Source organism: Vombatus ursinus, unplaced genomic scaffold, assembly GCF_900497805.2.
Source record: "Vombatus ursinus unplaced genomic scaffold, bare-nosed wombat genome assembly UNPS02014830.1, whole genome shotgun sequence".
Lineage (NCBI taxonomy): Eukaryota > Metazoa > Chordata > Mammalia > Diprotodontia > Vombatidae > Vombatus > Vombatus ursinus.
Window position 1 is genome coordinate 8,403,893 of NW_020954608.1, and position 19,117 is coordinate 8,423,009.

The 19,117-nt window shown below is 34.4% G+C and overlaps 1 protein-coding gene across 1 annotated transcript in view; it reads left to right on the top strand.

The window, feature by feature from the left end:
- Positions 1-19,117, top strand: part of NRCAM (neuronal cell adhesion molecule) — a 151,603-nt gene that overhangs the window by 122,760 nt on the left and 9,726 nt on the right. The window contains exons 24-25 of the mRNA XM_027838633.1: positions 14,717-14,848; positions 17,035-17,113. Of these exons, the coding sequence (XP_027694434.1) occupies positions 14,717-14,848; positions 17,035-17,113 (211 nt within the window). The remainder of the gene's footprint in view (positions 1-14,716; positions 14,849-17,034; positions 17,114-19,117) is intronic.

Genomic DNA, 19,117 nt, shown 5'->3' on the forward strand with positions numbered 1-19,117 from the left:
AGCTGATGATAATGGCACGCTAATATGGCACATACAAGATCCTAGTATATGACTTGGAGAATGATGCTCCTTAAAATGAATATATAATCTAATTCACTAATTTCTTCAGTTTGGGATTCTATTAGATGAATTTCTAACTGTAAAAGTATCAGCCTACTGTTTGATGCACGAATGTACAGCATCTTCAAGGTTTTACTTCTTTACTGTTATTCCTAAAGTTCCTTTTCCCTCCTAAATCATGCCAATGGTTTGCTAAGTCTTTTCCCACTTTCTTTTACTAATGCTCTACTGTATGGGATATTGAATAACTCTGAAGGAAAATAAGCAGGAATTATAAACATTAGATAGATGTGAAATGATGTAATTTAAGTAAGGTATATTTACAATGAACTTCTACTAATCACCCAGGAGAGATATCTAGGTATTAGATAATTCAGCATTGGTCACATATTTATAGTAAAGATGAAGGGATTTATTTTCTTATATAAACAAATTGTCTGAAAATATTTTATGGCATATTTTAACAAGGTATGAAGGAAAAAAAACTACATTATGCTTTATAAAATGTGTCCCTGAGTATCTTAAAGAAATGAGTATATTTGACAAAAATATTCTTGTTTTAAAAAGTATCATGGATTGGTTATCTCTGATTTTACTGCAATATACCTGTGTACTATTAGCTGAGTCACAGATTATGGGAAATGAATTTGGTCATCAAAAAGACCCTTTCCATCTCTCCTAAGTCTAGTACCTACAATGGCTTCCTAAAAAAGGCAATCATTTCATGTAACCTGTTGACCTTGATCTCACTTGAGGACTTCACTATACATATGAATTACTTCTCCTGTGACTTCATTATCTCTCTACAAGGAATGTCTTCAGATTGACTTTTCCTTTTTTATGAGTTTTATTTTGAAAAGTGTTCCACATCCTGTATTTTCTTTGATGTCTTGGCTCCAGTTTAGATTCATAACTGATTCTTGCCAAAATGTGATGATGCATTCTGCATAAGTGAAAATGCCTGGGAAAGGCCTCTTTCCGGAGAACAAGAATAGATTAGTGGTACAAGCCTGATATTGTGGCTACAGTGTCTAAGCCTCTCCTAACGCGGGCATGACCCAGCACAGTCAACTCAGTAAATCTGAAAAACAATTCCCAACTGAGTTTTGCTCATAGTTGTTCATCCTTTAATAGAAATTAAATTCCAGACTCTTCTAAATAAAAGGATCCTTCCCAAATATGATACAATTTGGGAAGTAAAAGGGATAGAGATGGTATGTTAATAATTGAAATTTTTGTTCTGAATAATCATATCCATATGATAGTAAAATATATACATAGAAAATTAACATCGTTGAAAAAGGTATGTGTGTCACAACTTCTGATCTTAATGAACAAAGTGTGGTTATGCTTCGATGAAAATGACTGTTTCAATCTTAGATGAATCATTCCATTAACTTAAGAGAACTGTGTTAAAAATAGCTGCAATTAAGAATCTAAAGCAGAGATTCTTAACTTTTTTGTAGAAAAATAATTTATTTCATCTTAAGCACTTACAGTTAGTCATGGTAGTCTGATAAATTCTCTGTATTCCTTCTCAGAATAATGCATAAATGCATGAAATAAAATACTAGGATTACAAAGGAAACCAATTACATAGAAAATATAGAAAAACAATTGTCCAAATTTTTTTAAAAAGTTTGTGGACCCCAAGTTAAGAACTTCTGATCTAAAGGAAATAAGTTGCTGTAGTTTGAAATAACTGGTAAGTTAAAATAATAAAGATAGAGATAGCAATTATTAGTTTAATGACGATAAAAAAGTAAAAAATTATTAGCAGTAAGTTCTATCTAATACCATTTGGCTAGCTACTAAATTAAATTGACAAAGGCTGATGATGGAGTTTATAGAAATAAGCAGAAGATGTAGCACCTGGAAATTAATTTAGACCCCAATATTAAAATTCAATTTCATTAACAATTAATAAACATCTTCTCTATGTAACCAGCACTACGTTAGCCATTAGGGATTTTGAAACAAAAACAGGACAGCCCCTGCCCTCAAGGAGCTTATTCTACTGATAGGAAACAGCATTAATGCAGATAAGGAAAATATATAGATATAGCTGCATATACATGTATATGTATATGGAAAGGAAATACAAATGCTAAATTTATATAGTATTCTTTAGTCCAGTGACGCTAGCCTTTTTGTTATTCATCAAACAATCTCTTGGCTCTGGGAATTTTCACTGCCTGTCCCTTGTACCTGGAATGCACTCCCTCCTCATCTCTGCCTCCTGGCTTCCCTAACTTCCTACTAGTCCGAGATAAAATCCCACCTTCTACAGGAAAACTTTCCCAACCTCTCTTAATTTTAATGCTTTCCCTCTGTGGAGTAGTTTCTGTTTATCTTGTGTATATTTTGTTTGAATATAGTTGCTTGCATGTTGTCTCTGCACCTTAGGCTTCCAGCTCCTTGAGAACAGTAATTATCTTTCTTTATATCCCCAGTGCTCAGCACAGTGCCTAGCACATAATAGGTAATTAATAAATGCTTATTGACTATCACTATGTATTATACTACATGTAAACAATTCTCTGATTTTTTTGTAAAAGATCAGTAATTAAGCATTTCTCATATAACTGATAATTAAACTTTAATATATAGTGACTTTAATTACACAAGAGCCTTCTGTTATTCTTTTATTCAAACTTTTTCCATTCAAGGATGAGCTCTATTTCTACTTCCATAGCAATACTTCATCAAGGCTTCCTGAACCATAGATTAAAAACCCTTTCTTTAACTTCTTCCTATGTCTTGGCTTGCTGAACAGACAGTTCACTCATTCATTTTCACTCATTCACTTAATCAGTCAATCTGAGGGTATGACTTCCCTTCTGATTTAAAAGAGGAAGAAGAATAACAGATAAATAATTGGGAGAAGCGCTATTAAAAATATTTATCGGCAAAAGGTCTAGCTCCCTTATGTGCGGTATCTAATTTACACTGATATAATATACAAATAGAGATGTGTGTTTGTAATTTACAGTTTTCAACTGCAGTTTCCAAAATGTCTTAATGAAAACTGAGTTTTCACATATGTAATTATAGAAGGCTCATTTCATTTTTGATGTAAATAAATTAATCCAGGGCAATAAAATTTATTTCTCTAACCAGTGGTACTTTTTTACCTTCATCCCCAAAGCATTTGAGCAAAGTAATGAATTAGAACTTCACTTCTAATTATGAATCTGTTGATCCATTTGGTAAGGGCTTTCCTCAGGTGTATGAAAATTGTGCATATTTAGCTAATTTAATTCATTTTTCATCTTACTTTAGAATTTACAAGAACTTGGATATTTAAAAAATTCATAGAAAATTTAATAAAATATCCATAATATTGAATAAAATAACACAAGCATTATATGTGGATTGAGTTGTTTTACTGGATGCATTTTTCCTAGTTCTTAGCAGCTCACTGAGTCTGCCTTTTTTTTGGCAGTTAGGTAGCATGATAGCTAGCATAGCTATTGAATTTTCATATTCCTCTGTACTAGTAATATCTGTTGGGTTTGCAACAGGGGCAGTTTAGGAAGATACAAGTGAATTAGCTTCAGAGAAGGAGTCTTTACCTTGTCAGCAATATGCATAATTTTTGTATAAATTAAATATTCAAGAAGATTAGGTTTGAAATCATCTTTGAAACATTTATCCTTGTTGGCAGCAAGGGTCAACTGGTCTGCTTTTTCTACTTCAAGAGAGGCTTTTAGCTTCTATCTGGTTCTTCTGCCATGATGCAGTATACTTCTGAATTTAATTCCAAGGTTTGAATTAATACATTGCTACGATATAATTTACTCTCATAGAGGAAGCTTTCTCAGCATAAAAAGATTATGGCTGGTTAACCTAAAAAGATAACGTTGATGTCTCTCTTTTTTTTTTTTAAATAAACCTTGAGTCAAAATCTGCTGAATCCCTTTGGTACAGACTGCCAAAGTTGAGATAATTGTCATGTTAAAGTTAACTTTCAGGTTTTGTTATAGTTGATTTAGTAAGGCCTTTAGTTTCCAGAGTCATTTATGTTTTCTGTGACTTCATGTTTTATGAATAAAGCATAAAATCCCTGTGGAAAAAACTGTATGAATTTTAAGTGTGCATATGTAATCAGAAAACCTTGACAGGTAAGGTTGTTTTATTGTCAGTAGTGTGCCTTATGAAAAATTTTTTACTCTTTCTTCTTTCTTATTTCTTCTGCTAAAGGATATTCAGAAATCCATTTTTCAACTTCTCCTGCTATGCATACTAGCCGTCCAACATTCTATAAGGGTACCGTGAGCTTCTTTCTCATTACAAATATGGTAGGGATAGCTACAAAAGCATTTTCTGTGAGGCTTGCATTAAGGGATTGAAGTAGACTCAAGGACAAGTTGTGTTATACTGAATCAGTCTATATTATAATTCAATAAATGAATACTGTGATGTTTCCTATGACTGACAATCCAGACATGGCAATTTGCATTATTCAGGATCTTTATGGTAGAATTCATGGACTGAGCTCTACATTTTTCTGTGATAGTGTAGAGGATTTAATTGTTAATTTATTTATTAATGTTGTAATTTTCCAATCAGTAAGATCTTCTATGATTTTATTTTATTTTGCAGTGGACTAGGAAAGAACCTTACATTTTAACATCATATTCCAAATTTAACCATATTTTAGAAGTTTAAAAAAATGGAATCTTGTTTTATGCTTGTGTATTTGGAGCAGCAATTTAATATTGTGTTTGTGTTTTCTGTCATGTATTTAGTTCGACCAGTTAATCCAAGGATCCGAAATGTTACTGCAGTTGCCGCTGAAACCTATGCCAACATCAGTTGGGAATATGAGGGACCAGATCATGTCCACTTTTATGTTGAATATGTTGTATCAGGGAGTAAGGAACCATTTCATTCACTGATTCTGACTTCTAAAATAAATGTAAAGATATTTTAGGCATTAAATATCAAATGTCATTACAATGGCATTTTAAAGGCCATTTTGGTTTGGAGCATATAGACATATTTAATTTAGGGAATGATCCAGTTATTAAAATATAAGTGTGTTTTGAGCCATCATATTTGATTTCTAAATAGAAAATCCTTTATATTTCTTAATGCTACAAAAAGTAAGTGATATAATTGATTTCTATTTTGGTAGGTTCTTTACTAGCTAGGTGATGCTGTGGGTGGAGTGCTGGATTTGGAGTCAAGGCAATCGGAATCTGCTTCTGTCTGCCTCAATTTCCTCATCCATATGGGAATAATAGTACCTACCTCCCAGGGTTATTAAGATAAAATGAGATGACATTTCTAATGCACTTTGCAAACTTTCAAATGGTAGCTATTACTATTATAATTAGGATACCACATTTCAATAGTTGGCACAGAAAGTTGGATCTGAACCCCATAATACATTCAATTCAATTCAGTATATTTTTATTAGATGCCTACTGCTGCACAAGGCATTGTGCCACTTGGTAGGGATATAAAATGAAAAACAACACAGTCCCTGCCCTCAAGGAGCTTACATTCTAGTAGTAAAAATGAGGCTTGTATGCAAATAGCATAAATCATATTTAAAATATTATAAATGCATCAGCAAGGTTGGAGTAGATTTTAAGGGATTGTTCCTAGGTATAGGAGAAGAGAAAGGATTATGGTAAATGAGGTGCCATTGAATGCACCCTATGTATTACTGAATGTCTTGTTAACAAATACACTGGAGTATATTAGATATTAAATAAGAAAAAGGGTTGTTTCAATTGGGCAGACTAGCAAAATATGAACAACTGATTTGAATTCAGTTATTCTTTCATATTCCAATTGCCAATATGTAGTAAATAGAATGAGAAATTTGAAGAACTTAAAAATTATTCATTTGGAGAGCCATCCAATATATTTCAATGAGATTGTATTCCGTAATAGGTATTTAAGAAAAAAAGCCCCTTTTAATTCTAAGCCATTTATAATGTTGTCCTAGGAAATTGGTATTTATACAGCTTTTACTTTTTGTTTAGGTTATGGTAATAGCTTTTTTTAAAAAAAAAAAATAAGATAGATCTCTGAGAAGCAATATAGCTTAAGGGAAAGAGATCTTGCCTTAGAGTCAGGAAGACCTTGGTTCAAGTTTGACCTGATATATTCTGGCTCCATATGACCCTGGCTAAGTCACTTAACTTGTACCCCAAGCATATACTCTAACAATATAAATTATAGAGAAGCTATTGATCTCTATTGATAAAGAAAGTTCCTAGCCTAGAAGTCTTTACCCTATTTAAATCACAAGTCCAATTTTTTTTAAGGTAGATGTCATTTTAAGAAAATTCTTATAGGAAATTCTCTAATTTATAAAACAAATAAAATTGGGACATTCATTTATTTAACAAAAAGACTGGGCACAGACTTCTCTGAAATAACTAGTTCCTTAGTATGTTTAAAATATGCTTCAGTTTATAAAAAGTTCTTTTTACACATCTGTTAAACATATAGATTACATGAAGCAAGGTATACAGAAGTAATTGTCTTTAATATTAAGGAACTATAAAATGTATCAGATATAATCTTTAAGTTCAAACAATTGTTTTGAGTTGTTTAAACTTGCTGAGAAAAACACCTGATTCATAAAACAGGGCAATCATTTTCAACATGGCATTTGCTGTTCTTGATGTTCCATTTGCTGAAGTATTTGCCTTCAGCATTGGGCTTAAACCGTTGATATTTCTGAAGCAGGTAGATCTAAAAATGGTACAAACCTATATATCCTAGGTTTTGCCATTAGCCTGTAAAATGTTTTTTTCCTTTCTAGATACATGAAATGACTCCCAGAATTTTAAAATATTCAAATTTATTGTTTTTGAAAAATTTCCTAGGCAAAGAAGAATGGAGAAAAGAAATTGTAAATGGTTCTCAGAGCTTCTTTGGGTTAAAGGGTCTACTGCCAGGAACAGCATACAGAGTTCGAGTTGGTGCTGAGGGGGATTCGGGTTTTGTGAGTTCTGAGGATATGTTTCATACAGGTCCAGGTGAGGTACCCATCACGTAAGGTGGGCTCATATTAGGAAATCAGAAAAAGAAAGTTGTTGTTATTGTTTGTCCTTCATTCTCAAAATCAGGAAGGTGATGCTATGACTTGCAAGTGAATTGGATTTAAGTGAGGCCTTGCTGTGCAAATACTCAAATAGTAAAGTGATGTTAGTGGAGCCTTTTCTGGTTTGGAAGTACTTTTCCTATAAACCTTGATTTCCTCAGTATTTTAGTAATTTGTATTACAAATAACCACATCATATAAGTAGGAGTTAATATCATCATGCTGTTGATTTTTAAGAATAGAGAAAGAACACTGGTCTTGAAGTCCAGGGCTATGAGTTCTAATTCCAGTTATGCTATTAATTAAGTGTGTAACTCTGAACAAATCATCTTAATCTCTCTGGGGTTTAGTTTTCATTTCTCTTAACTGAGTAACAGACAGAATAATCTCCAACACAGCATTTCATGATTCTACATACAAAATGTCTGTATTTATTCATGAAAATGTGAACACATTTCCTGCTCCTTTAAAACAAAAACAGTTATTATGTCTGCTAGTATGGTGATGCTTAGCATTATGTTCCATCCCAACTTGTTGATCCCCCAAAAAGTTTCATTCTAAGCACATGACCCATACAGCTTGTTTGGTTTTTTTTAATCCCAAGTCTTTTTGATTCAAATATTATGATTTTGAAAAAGAAATGATACCTTGGTGTGTGATATAAAAATAGGTAACAGTAATGTATGGTTACTTATTAGTATTTTATTTACTTTCATAAAATCATAATGTTTTGTCACATTTCATACATTTTCACATGAAAATATGACTCCATTCTCCTAGAAAAGCATTGAATAAATCTTAGAATGGAAGTATTCATGCAATATTCATGATCATCATTCATAAATTTTTTTCTGTCTTTGCATCCACAGCACCTAGCTTAGGGCCATGAATAGAAGAAAGGTTCAGCAAATGCTTTTTGGATTGTATTGGTTGGTCCCTGTCATAAGGATTCAGTTTAATCACTTTAAATTTGTGAGTCTCTGCATTGTCACCCCTAAACAAGACTTCTGAGCCTAAGTATGTTGTCAAGGGGACAACACAATGCAATGTATATTTATTAAGGCTCTTCTTTGTGCAGGGTACTCTGCTTGGCTTTGCGGGAGATGCAAAATTTAGATAAGGCATGATCCCTGCCCTCAAGGTACTTGTATTATATTAATAGAATAGATAGCTGTATTATACAATAATTCATGATAAATCCATTAGGGAGTCATAAAACAAAAGTACTATGTGAAGTCTGAGGCAGAAAGTCATTAGTTATCTAGGAAATCAGGAGAAATTTCACGGAGGAGGGGGCAGCTAGGTGGTACGGTGGCTAGAGCACCGGCCCTGGATTCAGGAGGACCTGGGTTCAAATGTGGCCTCAGACACATAGCACTAACTAGCTGTGTGACCCTGGGCAAGTCACTTAACCCCATTGCCTAATCAAATTAAAAAAAAAGAAAAGAAAAAGAAATTTCATGAAGGAAATGGCATTGGAGTTGTGGACTCACTTCCTGTAGATCCTAATCCCTAAATTATTGACTCAACTAACAAGCCTTTAAGATTTTAAATCGATCACCTGGGGATGTTGTAGAAAGAAAGTTGAAAATTCAATGGTATAACCAGAATCAGTTTAGCCTACAAGGTACACGTGTGAAATTATAGAGTTGTAACTGCTAGGCAAGCATTGTACAGGTTATACAATGGAATTTGACATTTACCAGCTTCCACAGTAGGACCTTATCACAATAGCTGCTCCTATGGTGTGGATAACTGAGGAATATTTTTAAGCACATTATCAAAGTGATATTGGATTTTCTATTTTAAAAAGTAACATTTTAAGAAGGGAACATCTGTTAATTATAAATATATGCACGTGTAAAATTAAAGAGAAATATTATTTGGAGTATGATTTTAAAAAATACAACACTTAAATATATATTGGCAACTTTTCTCCCTAGAATTCATTTTTATCCATTCCTCTGTATGTTAATCCTACTCTGCTGTTTCAGACACAGCTAGGTGTTATATTGGGTAGAATCCTGGGCCTGGAGTCAGACACATCTAAGTTCGAATCCAACCTCAGACACTTATTACCTGAACAAGTCACTTTTCAGTTTCCTCATCTGTAAAATGGGGATAATAATAGCACCTACTTCCCAGGGTTGTTGTGAGGATCAAATGGGATAATAATTGTAAAGCACTTAGCACAGTACCTGGCACATAGTAAGCACTGTAGAAATGTTAGCTATTATTCTTTTTTAATTTTTATTACTACTACTGTCTTCAGAGATGCAAAAAAAAAAAAACAAAAACAAATATGTAAAAGGTTTTTCTCTTACCTCAGTCTCACCTCCATTTCTGAGCCATGCTTTGAGGCACAGAGAAATCAGTGCTTGCCTTGAAAGTTTGTCCTCCTGGCTAATTGCTTAATTTCCTACGTGATCTAAAACTTGATCTGTGTAAAATCTGCCAGTCCCAGGAGTTTATTATCAAAAGTCACTGTACTTGCTTTGACCATCTTCTACTCTGTGTGGCCTTTATATGCAAAAATATCCTTTCAGCCTTTTTTATTTGCTTTTCCTTCATTGTCTAAGAGGAAGAAGGAAGGAAGAGGGAAAGGCTTCAGGGCATTTTGTTTTCATTTGGGCCAGTTTGACAACTGTTCTCTGTCTACACACCCACAAAATAATAATAATAATAATAACAAAAACATGAATACCTTAGCCAAAAAAATCTAAATCATTCATCTAATTTTGCCTCCTTTTTTTTATCAACTGATTAGCACTGAAAGCTTTTTATAACCAAATCAGGCCCCCTATCATTTATTTTCCAATTTGAACTAAAAACTGTACTGTTTTTCTTTCCAAACAATTTAATCTATTTGACTATGATGATTTTCAAAAAGTTATATAGTGGTTCCCTCAAAAATGGATCAAATAGCGATTAATTACTCTACTTCATTTTACATTGCACTTTCTCTTCAACTCATGTTTTCTAAGTTGTGTTCTCTAGTCCCTATGCTGTCTACCCAAGCACTCACAAAGCCTTTTCTTTATGGCAAAGTTACTACCCAAGTAGTCCCTGCACTGCTTGTGACCCATACGAAGAGTAGAGACCTTCACAATGCATGATGATGCTGCCATGTGGGAGGGATGGGGAAGTAGAGGGTTTGCTTTGTTGCATAGTGTTTAATCTCATACTCTAGATGTGTTTCTTTTCCACGGTAATATTACAGTGTGTGAGCTAGTGGTATTTCTATGAAGAAAAAATTTGAAGAACTGACTCTTAAATGAATTCTTCATAACACTTCCCACATACACAGTTCTCCCCCAAACCAGAAGTGTAGCAAAACATCTGAACTCTGTTTGGTCCAGGACCCTGACATCCATGCAGGCCAGGTGCAGTCAGAGAACTCAATAAAGGAGCAAGCACATCTCCTCAGAGTCGTGTTAAAAGTTCCCATATACTCTTTGGGGAAAATAGAGAGGAAGGATAAGAGAGGATGAGGGAATTCAAAACTATAGGAGAAAATAGCTGCAGGTGTCAGACTAGGACTAAAAAAGGCATGGGTTCTAGGCCTAAATTTGCAACTAATGGCCCATGTGATATTGGTCAAACTATTTAACTCCTCAGTTTCCTTATATGTAAAATAAAGGGATTGTACTGGATGACTTTAAGATTACTTCCAGCTTTGAATTTGTTCTGTTCTTTCTCCACCCACTGTCCCCAGCTATCTCCTCACCCCTGCCATTCTGTAGAATTGTGTAAGACTCTGATGTGACGTGAAACAGATTTCCAGGGTTATGTGGTAGCCTGAATCTCTGGTAAAATAGACTAATTACCCATGTATCAGCAGGGAACATTAATATATAGCAGGTTTAGAAAGGAAAATGAAGAAATAGAATCCCAACTCTAGATCTCTGTAAAATTTTGAACCATCTAACTCTGTTTTTGCCCTTGCATCATAAATTGAATCTCTTCCATGAAATTAATGCTTTAACTCTCAGGTATTAGGAGTAAAATTTTCACCTGGAAATCCCTGGAGGGAAGATGATATATAACTCCCCCACCAATAAATTAGCTAAAGTGAAGATAGATTTTGACATCTTCTCTACAGCAAGTAGAAATTCCCCTGGTGATGGAGAAAAAAAAAAATCTGTGGCCGGAGTTTCTGTGTAAAACTAGAGGGAACAAAATATTTTTGCTTAAAGCAAAAAGCAAAAATTTAGAATATGTCTCTTAAAGTTACCTTGGGTTTCAGAGCTTTCCCTACTTGACATAAAGTCAGACAAATACAAAAAAACTGTATGGGCTCTCACTTTATTTTTGTCTCGTTGTACTTTTTAATTCATTCATCTTTCTGTTGTAATCTCTGTTCTGCTTGCTCTTCGTTAATTTACCCATAAATATGATTACATGGTAGGATGATACCATATTGAAACTTCTATCTTTAGGTGTATGTGCAAAAATGCAAAGCCTCAAGGAGCACCATTTTAGTGTGTCCCAAGAGATGCCTTTTGCATTTAATGAGCAATACCATGTAGAAAATTAATGTTGGTCTGTCAGACTTTGTTGATGTCAAATACCTCATGCCATCTCCAAACCTATCAAAAACCAGTGTGCCTTCCCTCCTCTTGACATAGAAGTAGGTAGACTACAGGTGTGGAATGAATGATGTACACACTGCTAGATATGGTTGCTTTCTCAGTTTTCCTCAACTATTTTTGGTGGTTGTTACAAGAAAGAGTTTGACTGGATGGTGTGGTGGGCCTCACAGTGATGTTAAAAATAAAAAGTATCATCAGTAATTTTAAAGTATGCTACTCCAACCCCTAAAATTGTAATAGAACCCATGGGAGAGAATTCATTCTATTCCAATCCAACAAGCTTGTATTAAATCCCATCTGTTTTGTGTGTTAAGAAGCTTGGCTAGGTGCTAGCCATACAAATACCCCCCCAAATTTTTTTACATATACTTTTATGCTCCTTGAGGGCAGGGATTATATTTATAATTATTTATTATTTATAATCATGTTATATAATATCTATGCTTAATATATTATATTACATATGCTATATTTATTATTTCTTATGTCTATCTATGTATGTATACATGTGTATATCTCTATATCTATATCCCTGTCCTCCAGGAGCTTAAATTCATCTGGAGGGAATACAGGTCCATGCATGAAAATTCCTGAAAAATGTCCCTCAGTAACAGGGCCAGGGTGTAGAACAAATAGCCTTATTCCACTCAGCTATTTCTTCTCTAGTTGAAAGACCTTACCCTTCAAACACATCATTGCACTGTAGGGTGTGTAACTATATACACATAGGTAAATAAATAGATATAAAGACAGATAGGTATACATAACATATTATGTATACATATGTGTGTGTACATATATACGGGGCAGATAGGTGGTGCAGTGGATAGAGTGCCAGGCCTGGAATCAGGAAGACTCATCTTCCTAAGTTCAAAATCTGGCCTTAGACGTTTACTAACTGTGTGATCCCATATTAGAACCACACTTCTTTTCAGGACAATAAAGCATTTTGCCTTGCAAAGAACCAGAATAGTTAATTGAGGTCTGTCCCTATTTTGAACATTGGGGCCAATTATAAAAATAAGGATCTACATGGTTTAAACTGCAAGACAGTAGAGATAAAGGTTGGAAGATGCTAGGTCCTCAAGGAGAAGAAGGGAATCAGGAGAGGGGAAAGGTGAAGGACTGGGAGACCGTGGGATATTTACCATCATGTGGCAAATCTGATGTACTTTTGCTTTTGAGTAATGGGGTACCACGCCTCAAAAGCCTCACACTTGTTTTCAGTTGAGCATTTAAATGAATTGCATCCACATCCTTTACATCAGTGATCACATTTATTTGAGTAGCACCAGATGGTACTTTAAATTATTCTAATTGTCATTGCCTGGGCACCTATTTGTGTTATTTGAGCTTCAGTGAGCAGATGGCTAACTAGAGATCCCTACTTGTGATGCAGGCCAAATTCCCCTCTGACCAAATATAGATCCTGGGTAGTGAGGAGAAAGACTACTGGTATTTGATTTGTAATACAATCAAAATAATTTCATTTCTGACTTTGTTTCCTGAAAAACACATCTTTTGTTCTATTAATCATACTTCACTTCAGACATTGTATTCCCTATCATTTTGTATAAAGGAGGACAGGAAATGAGACGTTGGGCATGTTGTAAAACTAGGGCCAAATAATGTTTGTCAGAACACAATTTCCTGCATCATCCTGCAAAGCAAGGATTATGGAAGCTAACCATGCCTGGGCCATTCAACGCAGATTAAATAAAAAGCTTGACACAGCTATTTTTATGAGGCCGAGAGAACATATCCCCCTTCTCTCTGAATACATTAGGAGGACGAGTGAGTGCATATTCCTTTAAAAAATAAATTGATATCAGTTAATGTTCATTCAAATTCATTTACTTGTTCTTGGACATGTTTGACCAGTAATTGATGCTATGCTTTTTCCCATGTGTCCTTTGAATGACACATTAAACCAGCCACATTAACCTAAGTCAAAAGTATTGTATTCCTTTAAAGTGGATTACAGACTGATTTTATTAAAAAAAAAACTTGCCAGAATCCATCCAATCCAAATAAGTTCTGTATTCTTCAAAGTAGCCACCTGGGTGGACTACTCCCCAAGAACGTTTTCCTTGTTCAGAACTTCAGAACACTTGGAATTCCTTCTTTAGAATTACTTTCAGAATATTCTTAATGGTCTTGAGTCTTCATCCCTTGATTGTTTTTTTTTAAATGACCAAAAGTAATTTGCAACTAAATATGATAAATAATATCAACCTGTATTATAACGTTGAACAGCCAGAAAATATAAAGGGAAATATATGTAACAGATATTAACCTCTAATTTCCCAAAATTCCATTGACTTCCTGTAAGGTCACCTGTGGGGAAGTTTGATATTAATGATGTTTGTGTACAGGTGTTTTTGCTCAGCTTGTGCCTTCCTAATGACTGTTTAAAGATAAAAATGAAGTGTGAGGGTAAAGAGACTTTTTTGTTACATGGTTCGTAACTGACTCTGAAGGCAATTACACAAAGAGAAAATATATTTTCTGCAGCAACCCCGGAATAAGTATGCATCCTCAAAAGGTGCTTTGTTGAACAGTACTCATTTGAGTTTATAATAAAATTTGGTATGTTTATTTAAAAATCAGTCTCAATACCTATTATTGTCCCACTTCATTTGAATATTCCTCTTCAAACATGGCAGGCATTTTTACATTGTTTTGGGAATATGCTGAAATTGAGAACAGATATTTACCCAGAAGTTGAGAAAGAAGAGGAGTTTAAGCATCAAACGTTATTAGTACTCAACCTCTACTTGGAAAACTTACATTGTAAATATGAATGAAGATTTTTTTTTCAAAGTGCAATAATCAAATCACTCTTGGCTGTTACTTTCTGGTTTTATAATATGGAATTTTATTAAATGATGTAAATGTTAATACTATAATATACTCATGCAGATACATTATTTCATTATTAAAGGGGTTTTTTTTTCCTATTTCTAATCTCTGCTCCTTTTCTCTCATTTCTCAGCAATGGCAAGCCGGCAAGTGGACATTGCAACTCAAGGCTGGTTCATTGGTCTGATGTGCGCTGTTGCGCTTCTCATCTTGATTTTGCTGATTGTTTGCTTCATCAGAAGAAACAAGGGTGGTAAATATCCAGGTAAAAGAAGACATACATGTTGCTAATTTATAGTTGCATTATTATACCTTAAAACCATGATCAGTTCATTAATTGTAAAGGGGGGGTGCCCATGTCCTCCTAAAGCCAGTATTTCAAAACCTTTTCTTTTGACCCAATGTGTACAACAATAGAAATATTTTCAAGAGAAAGAACAAGTTTTTGTGGGTAAGCCCATCTGTGTTCAAAAAATGTCAGTGGTCCCATCTCCTCCTAGTGCTCTGAGTAACTAAGAAGTTTTAAGGAGCAGCCTAGAATACTTTTCTGGATCTTTACTGTCCAAAGAACAGCATTTACATAATCTCTTGAGATAAGGGTTGTTTATTTCTCCTTGTATAAGACATACGGCAATAAACCATCCCTGTAATTTCCCTGACCAAAACATTATGGCATAGTAGACAGAGTACTATATTTAGAATCAAGATCTTTTATCAAAACTCATACACTTTCGAGAATAGAGGACAAGAAAGGTTAAATAACATGCAAGTTGCATGACTTTAATCAAAGTTATTTAACCTTGTCCTCTATTCTTCATCTACTAAAGGGGGGGGGGGCATGGGACTAGACTTCTAAGGTCTTTTCCAGCTATAAATCTGGGATTCTATTGCTCTTCCCTGACCACTATTCCACAGTACATGTGGATCCTTGAAGCTAAAGACTGGCTTATTTTTATAAAATTTGTAACCTCAGTACTTATGGTTCCTGGAACGTAGCAGATATTTAATAAATGCTTTGCATTCACCCATTCATTCCTAAAGTCCTGCTCTGATGCCTCTTGGTGGTGTAGAGGTGACCTTGGATTCTTACAGGCTATGCTAGCTATGTAGGTCCTAATTAACTAGAAAGATTTTGAGACAAATGAAAAGCCCAAGAAATGGAGTTTCTGGGTAATTAATAATCAATATATTAATTAGGCTAGCAAACAATCAATAAATCGATGGTCCGTGGTCTGCCTCAGTAACCAAAGACAAACATGGAGATCCCTGAATGTTTAAATACCTTCGGAAAAGGAAGTGTCCCTGACAGGTGAAAATCATTACTGGTTGGTGAACAATTAATGAGGGGGGAGACATATTAATGAGGAGGTGGGCTAAAAGTCTTAGTTTCTGCTAAGAATGTGACTTGATCATGAGACTCAGCTGCCTCCAGCAATCTGGACAAAGGAATCCATCTCAACCCAGACCAGTCTGATTGATTTTCTTCTTCATAAGCTGGATCACCCTAAATTCTAATGGAGGTTTCCAAGGACAGGGGCTTTTTTACTAAGGGCAAGAATTCACCTAGATTACATTCTACTTGTAAGGTCTTCTAGTTGGGTAGGGGTCCCACCCAAGATCACAGAGTATGTACCTGGAGGATTTAGGTAATATCATATATCACCAATGTCCTTCTGAGTCTGACTGAATGACCTGCAAGGGCTGGTCACTGAATGAGGAAATAGAAAGGAAAAATTTCAATCCTGATTTTAATATTTTGTTATTAATATAATTAAAATAATCATTTCTCTCAATTTTAAGTATGATCTTGATGAAGGACCATATCTGTAAGTCTGAGGACCGTTCTAGAAAAATTCAGAGGTTCATTACCTTTGTCATCACCCCATAATGGATTTTTTGGTTACATCAACTCATGAAGACAGTCTAATAAACTGTGACACAGTTGTGATCTGCATTGGTAGAGACAGTAACCATGCCGATGAAATCACAGATCACATCTAAGAGCTTTAATGGTTTTGAAGGGCCTCGTGTGTTTCTCCAAATTGGAGTGAGACCTATGTGGCCAAATCTGCAAAGTGGTCAATTTCTAAATATGGACTATTAACCTAATGAGAGCATGTGAAAAAGACTAAATATAAACCCTGTAGAAACCTTAAACATTTTCCTTCATTATGAAACATAAGGAACATAAGGCTTCCACATTAATGAAACCTTTTCACAAAAACCCAAATGTTTAGATGTTGCCAAGTGTTCATTTTCTTAAGCTCCCCCACAATTTCTGGGAAATAAAAGTAAACTTACTGCCAACTGCTGTATACCTTGAACATCTACTACATACTAGAAATAATTATGATGATAACACTGGGAAATCAAAAGAACCAAGAGAACTAAAAATCTTGAACAGGGAGATGCCAGCATCAATGGCTAATGATGCCATTTTGAATGTTTTAGTCAAAGAAAAAGAAGATGCACATGCTGATCCGGAAATTCAGCCTATGAAGGAAGATGATGGAACTTTTGGAGAATACAGGTTAGTACCTACTATGCATCATCATTCTTATATTTTCTGTCAGTCAGGCACTCTATTTAAGCACCCACAACAGAAAATTTTTCTTGGCCTAGAAAGTTTCCTTCTTAACATTTGGCACTTTTCTCAAATATCAAGTATAAATTTAGTTTGAAAAATGTATAAATTCCAAGTCCTTTACTGCTAAAAAGTATTTCTGCTCTTTGTGAAATGTTTCTATTTTTTTATGGGGCTTAGCGGTAGGATATTGATGGAAGACATAGTTCCGTAGAGATCCATTGGTATTCCTCCATATTTCTGAGAATTATTTGACACTGTCTGTTCCCAGAGCCTTGTAATCCCCTTGTGCCTTCCTACTGCCTTGGAGTTAAAGGTTGTTTTTTAATAGTATGAGGGGTAAAAGCACTACATGCTTTGAGAGCCCCCATTCAGTACAAAGATGGGGTAGAGAATAAAAGGCATTTCTCTCCTGCTTTCTGTTATCTTTTGGTATGGAAATGGCCAAGAATACAGTTCTAGAAATTGAGCACCCCATAGCCATGATTACACAGACAAATTATTTCAGTGTCCCCTGGCATTTCCTCCATGCACCTGGTATGTAAATGTTCCCTCTACCACCATACACATACTTAACAACCTAATGAAAAGAAAGGAATAATATTCTTGGTACTTGGAAATACCCTTGTCTCCCCTCCTGGAAGAGTAGCTGTACCCAAATGTCCTTATTTTACAAAGTTTAATTTTTTAAAAACTGCTGTTACTTGCCAAATGAATGTAAATATTCATTTGTAAGAATTTGCATTTCAATAAGATATCAGTTTTAGCCTTAAATGAAAACCCTAGAAATAATTTTTACTTTTTAAAAAGTATTTAATCCATATTAAGATCATGCATATGTTAGATCAATAGTGGAAAAGTGTTGTTTTTTTCCCACCTGAAAAGATTTTATATGGCAAGATCTTTTTCCAAGAATGTTTCTAACTTGGTAACCAGAAGCTAGGACTAAAAAAAAAATCACTATGGTTAGGCCACAAAATTGACTTAGAGGAGCAATCAAGAAACTACAGTCAATTTTTCTCCCAAGCCACCAGCACTGCTTTCTACACAGGCTCCAAGTGATAGCCACTGTAATTCTCCATTTTATTGTATTCTCCCATGGTATATACTACTATAGACAATATTGTGTAGCCTTTGCTATTTTGTTTTTTTTTTTTAATGCCAAGAGGCTTTTAAAAATAATTTCAGCAAATGTGCCTGCCAAAACTCATCTGATTTTTGAGATTTTTCCTTTTTTGGGAGGTATGGCAATAAATAGATAGATAGATAGATAAATAAATAAATGTCATTCAATTAACATGTGTTTATTTAGTGCCTGCTATGTGCTAGGCACAGTGCTAGATACTGGAGATACAAGTAGAAAGGAAATCATCCCTATTCTTAAGGAGCTTAATTAGAATCATAAAAGGCCCTTCCAGTGTAAAACTGGAAAGTGACACAATAATCATTTGTCAAACAATATACTTAGCCAATATAGAAAGAGCCTTTGTGATCTTTGATTTGAACTTAATTGTTTTTGTTTTTGTTTTTTGTTTTTTTAACTTAATTTTAAAAAAAAAAGTAATACCTATGTCTATACCCAATCCATTAGCCACATACTTATGACCAGAGTGTTGTATAGAACTCTCAATGGTTAAACTTCTTATGACCCTCTAGGCAGCATTTCATCTACCATAGTTTTAATGATTTAGTCTTGGTTTGGTTCCATCATTAAGGAAATGCATTCCTTATATCCCACAGCAGAACAAAACTAATCTGCTATTTATGCAAATATGTTCTTGCCCAAATATATTTTAAATAAAGATTAATGACTTTGTTAAGCTTGTCTCAGTACTGAATTGAGGAGGGCATTTGTTTCTTTCATAGGTGAAGATTTTGGTAGTCCAAAAGAATGTTTTTGAAATATGTTTATATAATGTATTAAGACCTTTTTACTCTGTCTCTGTAGAC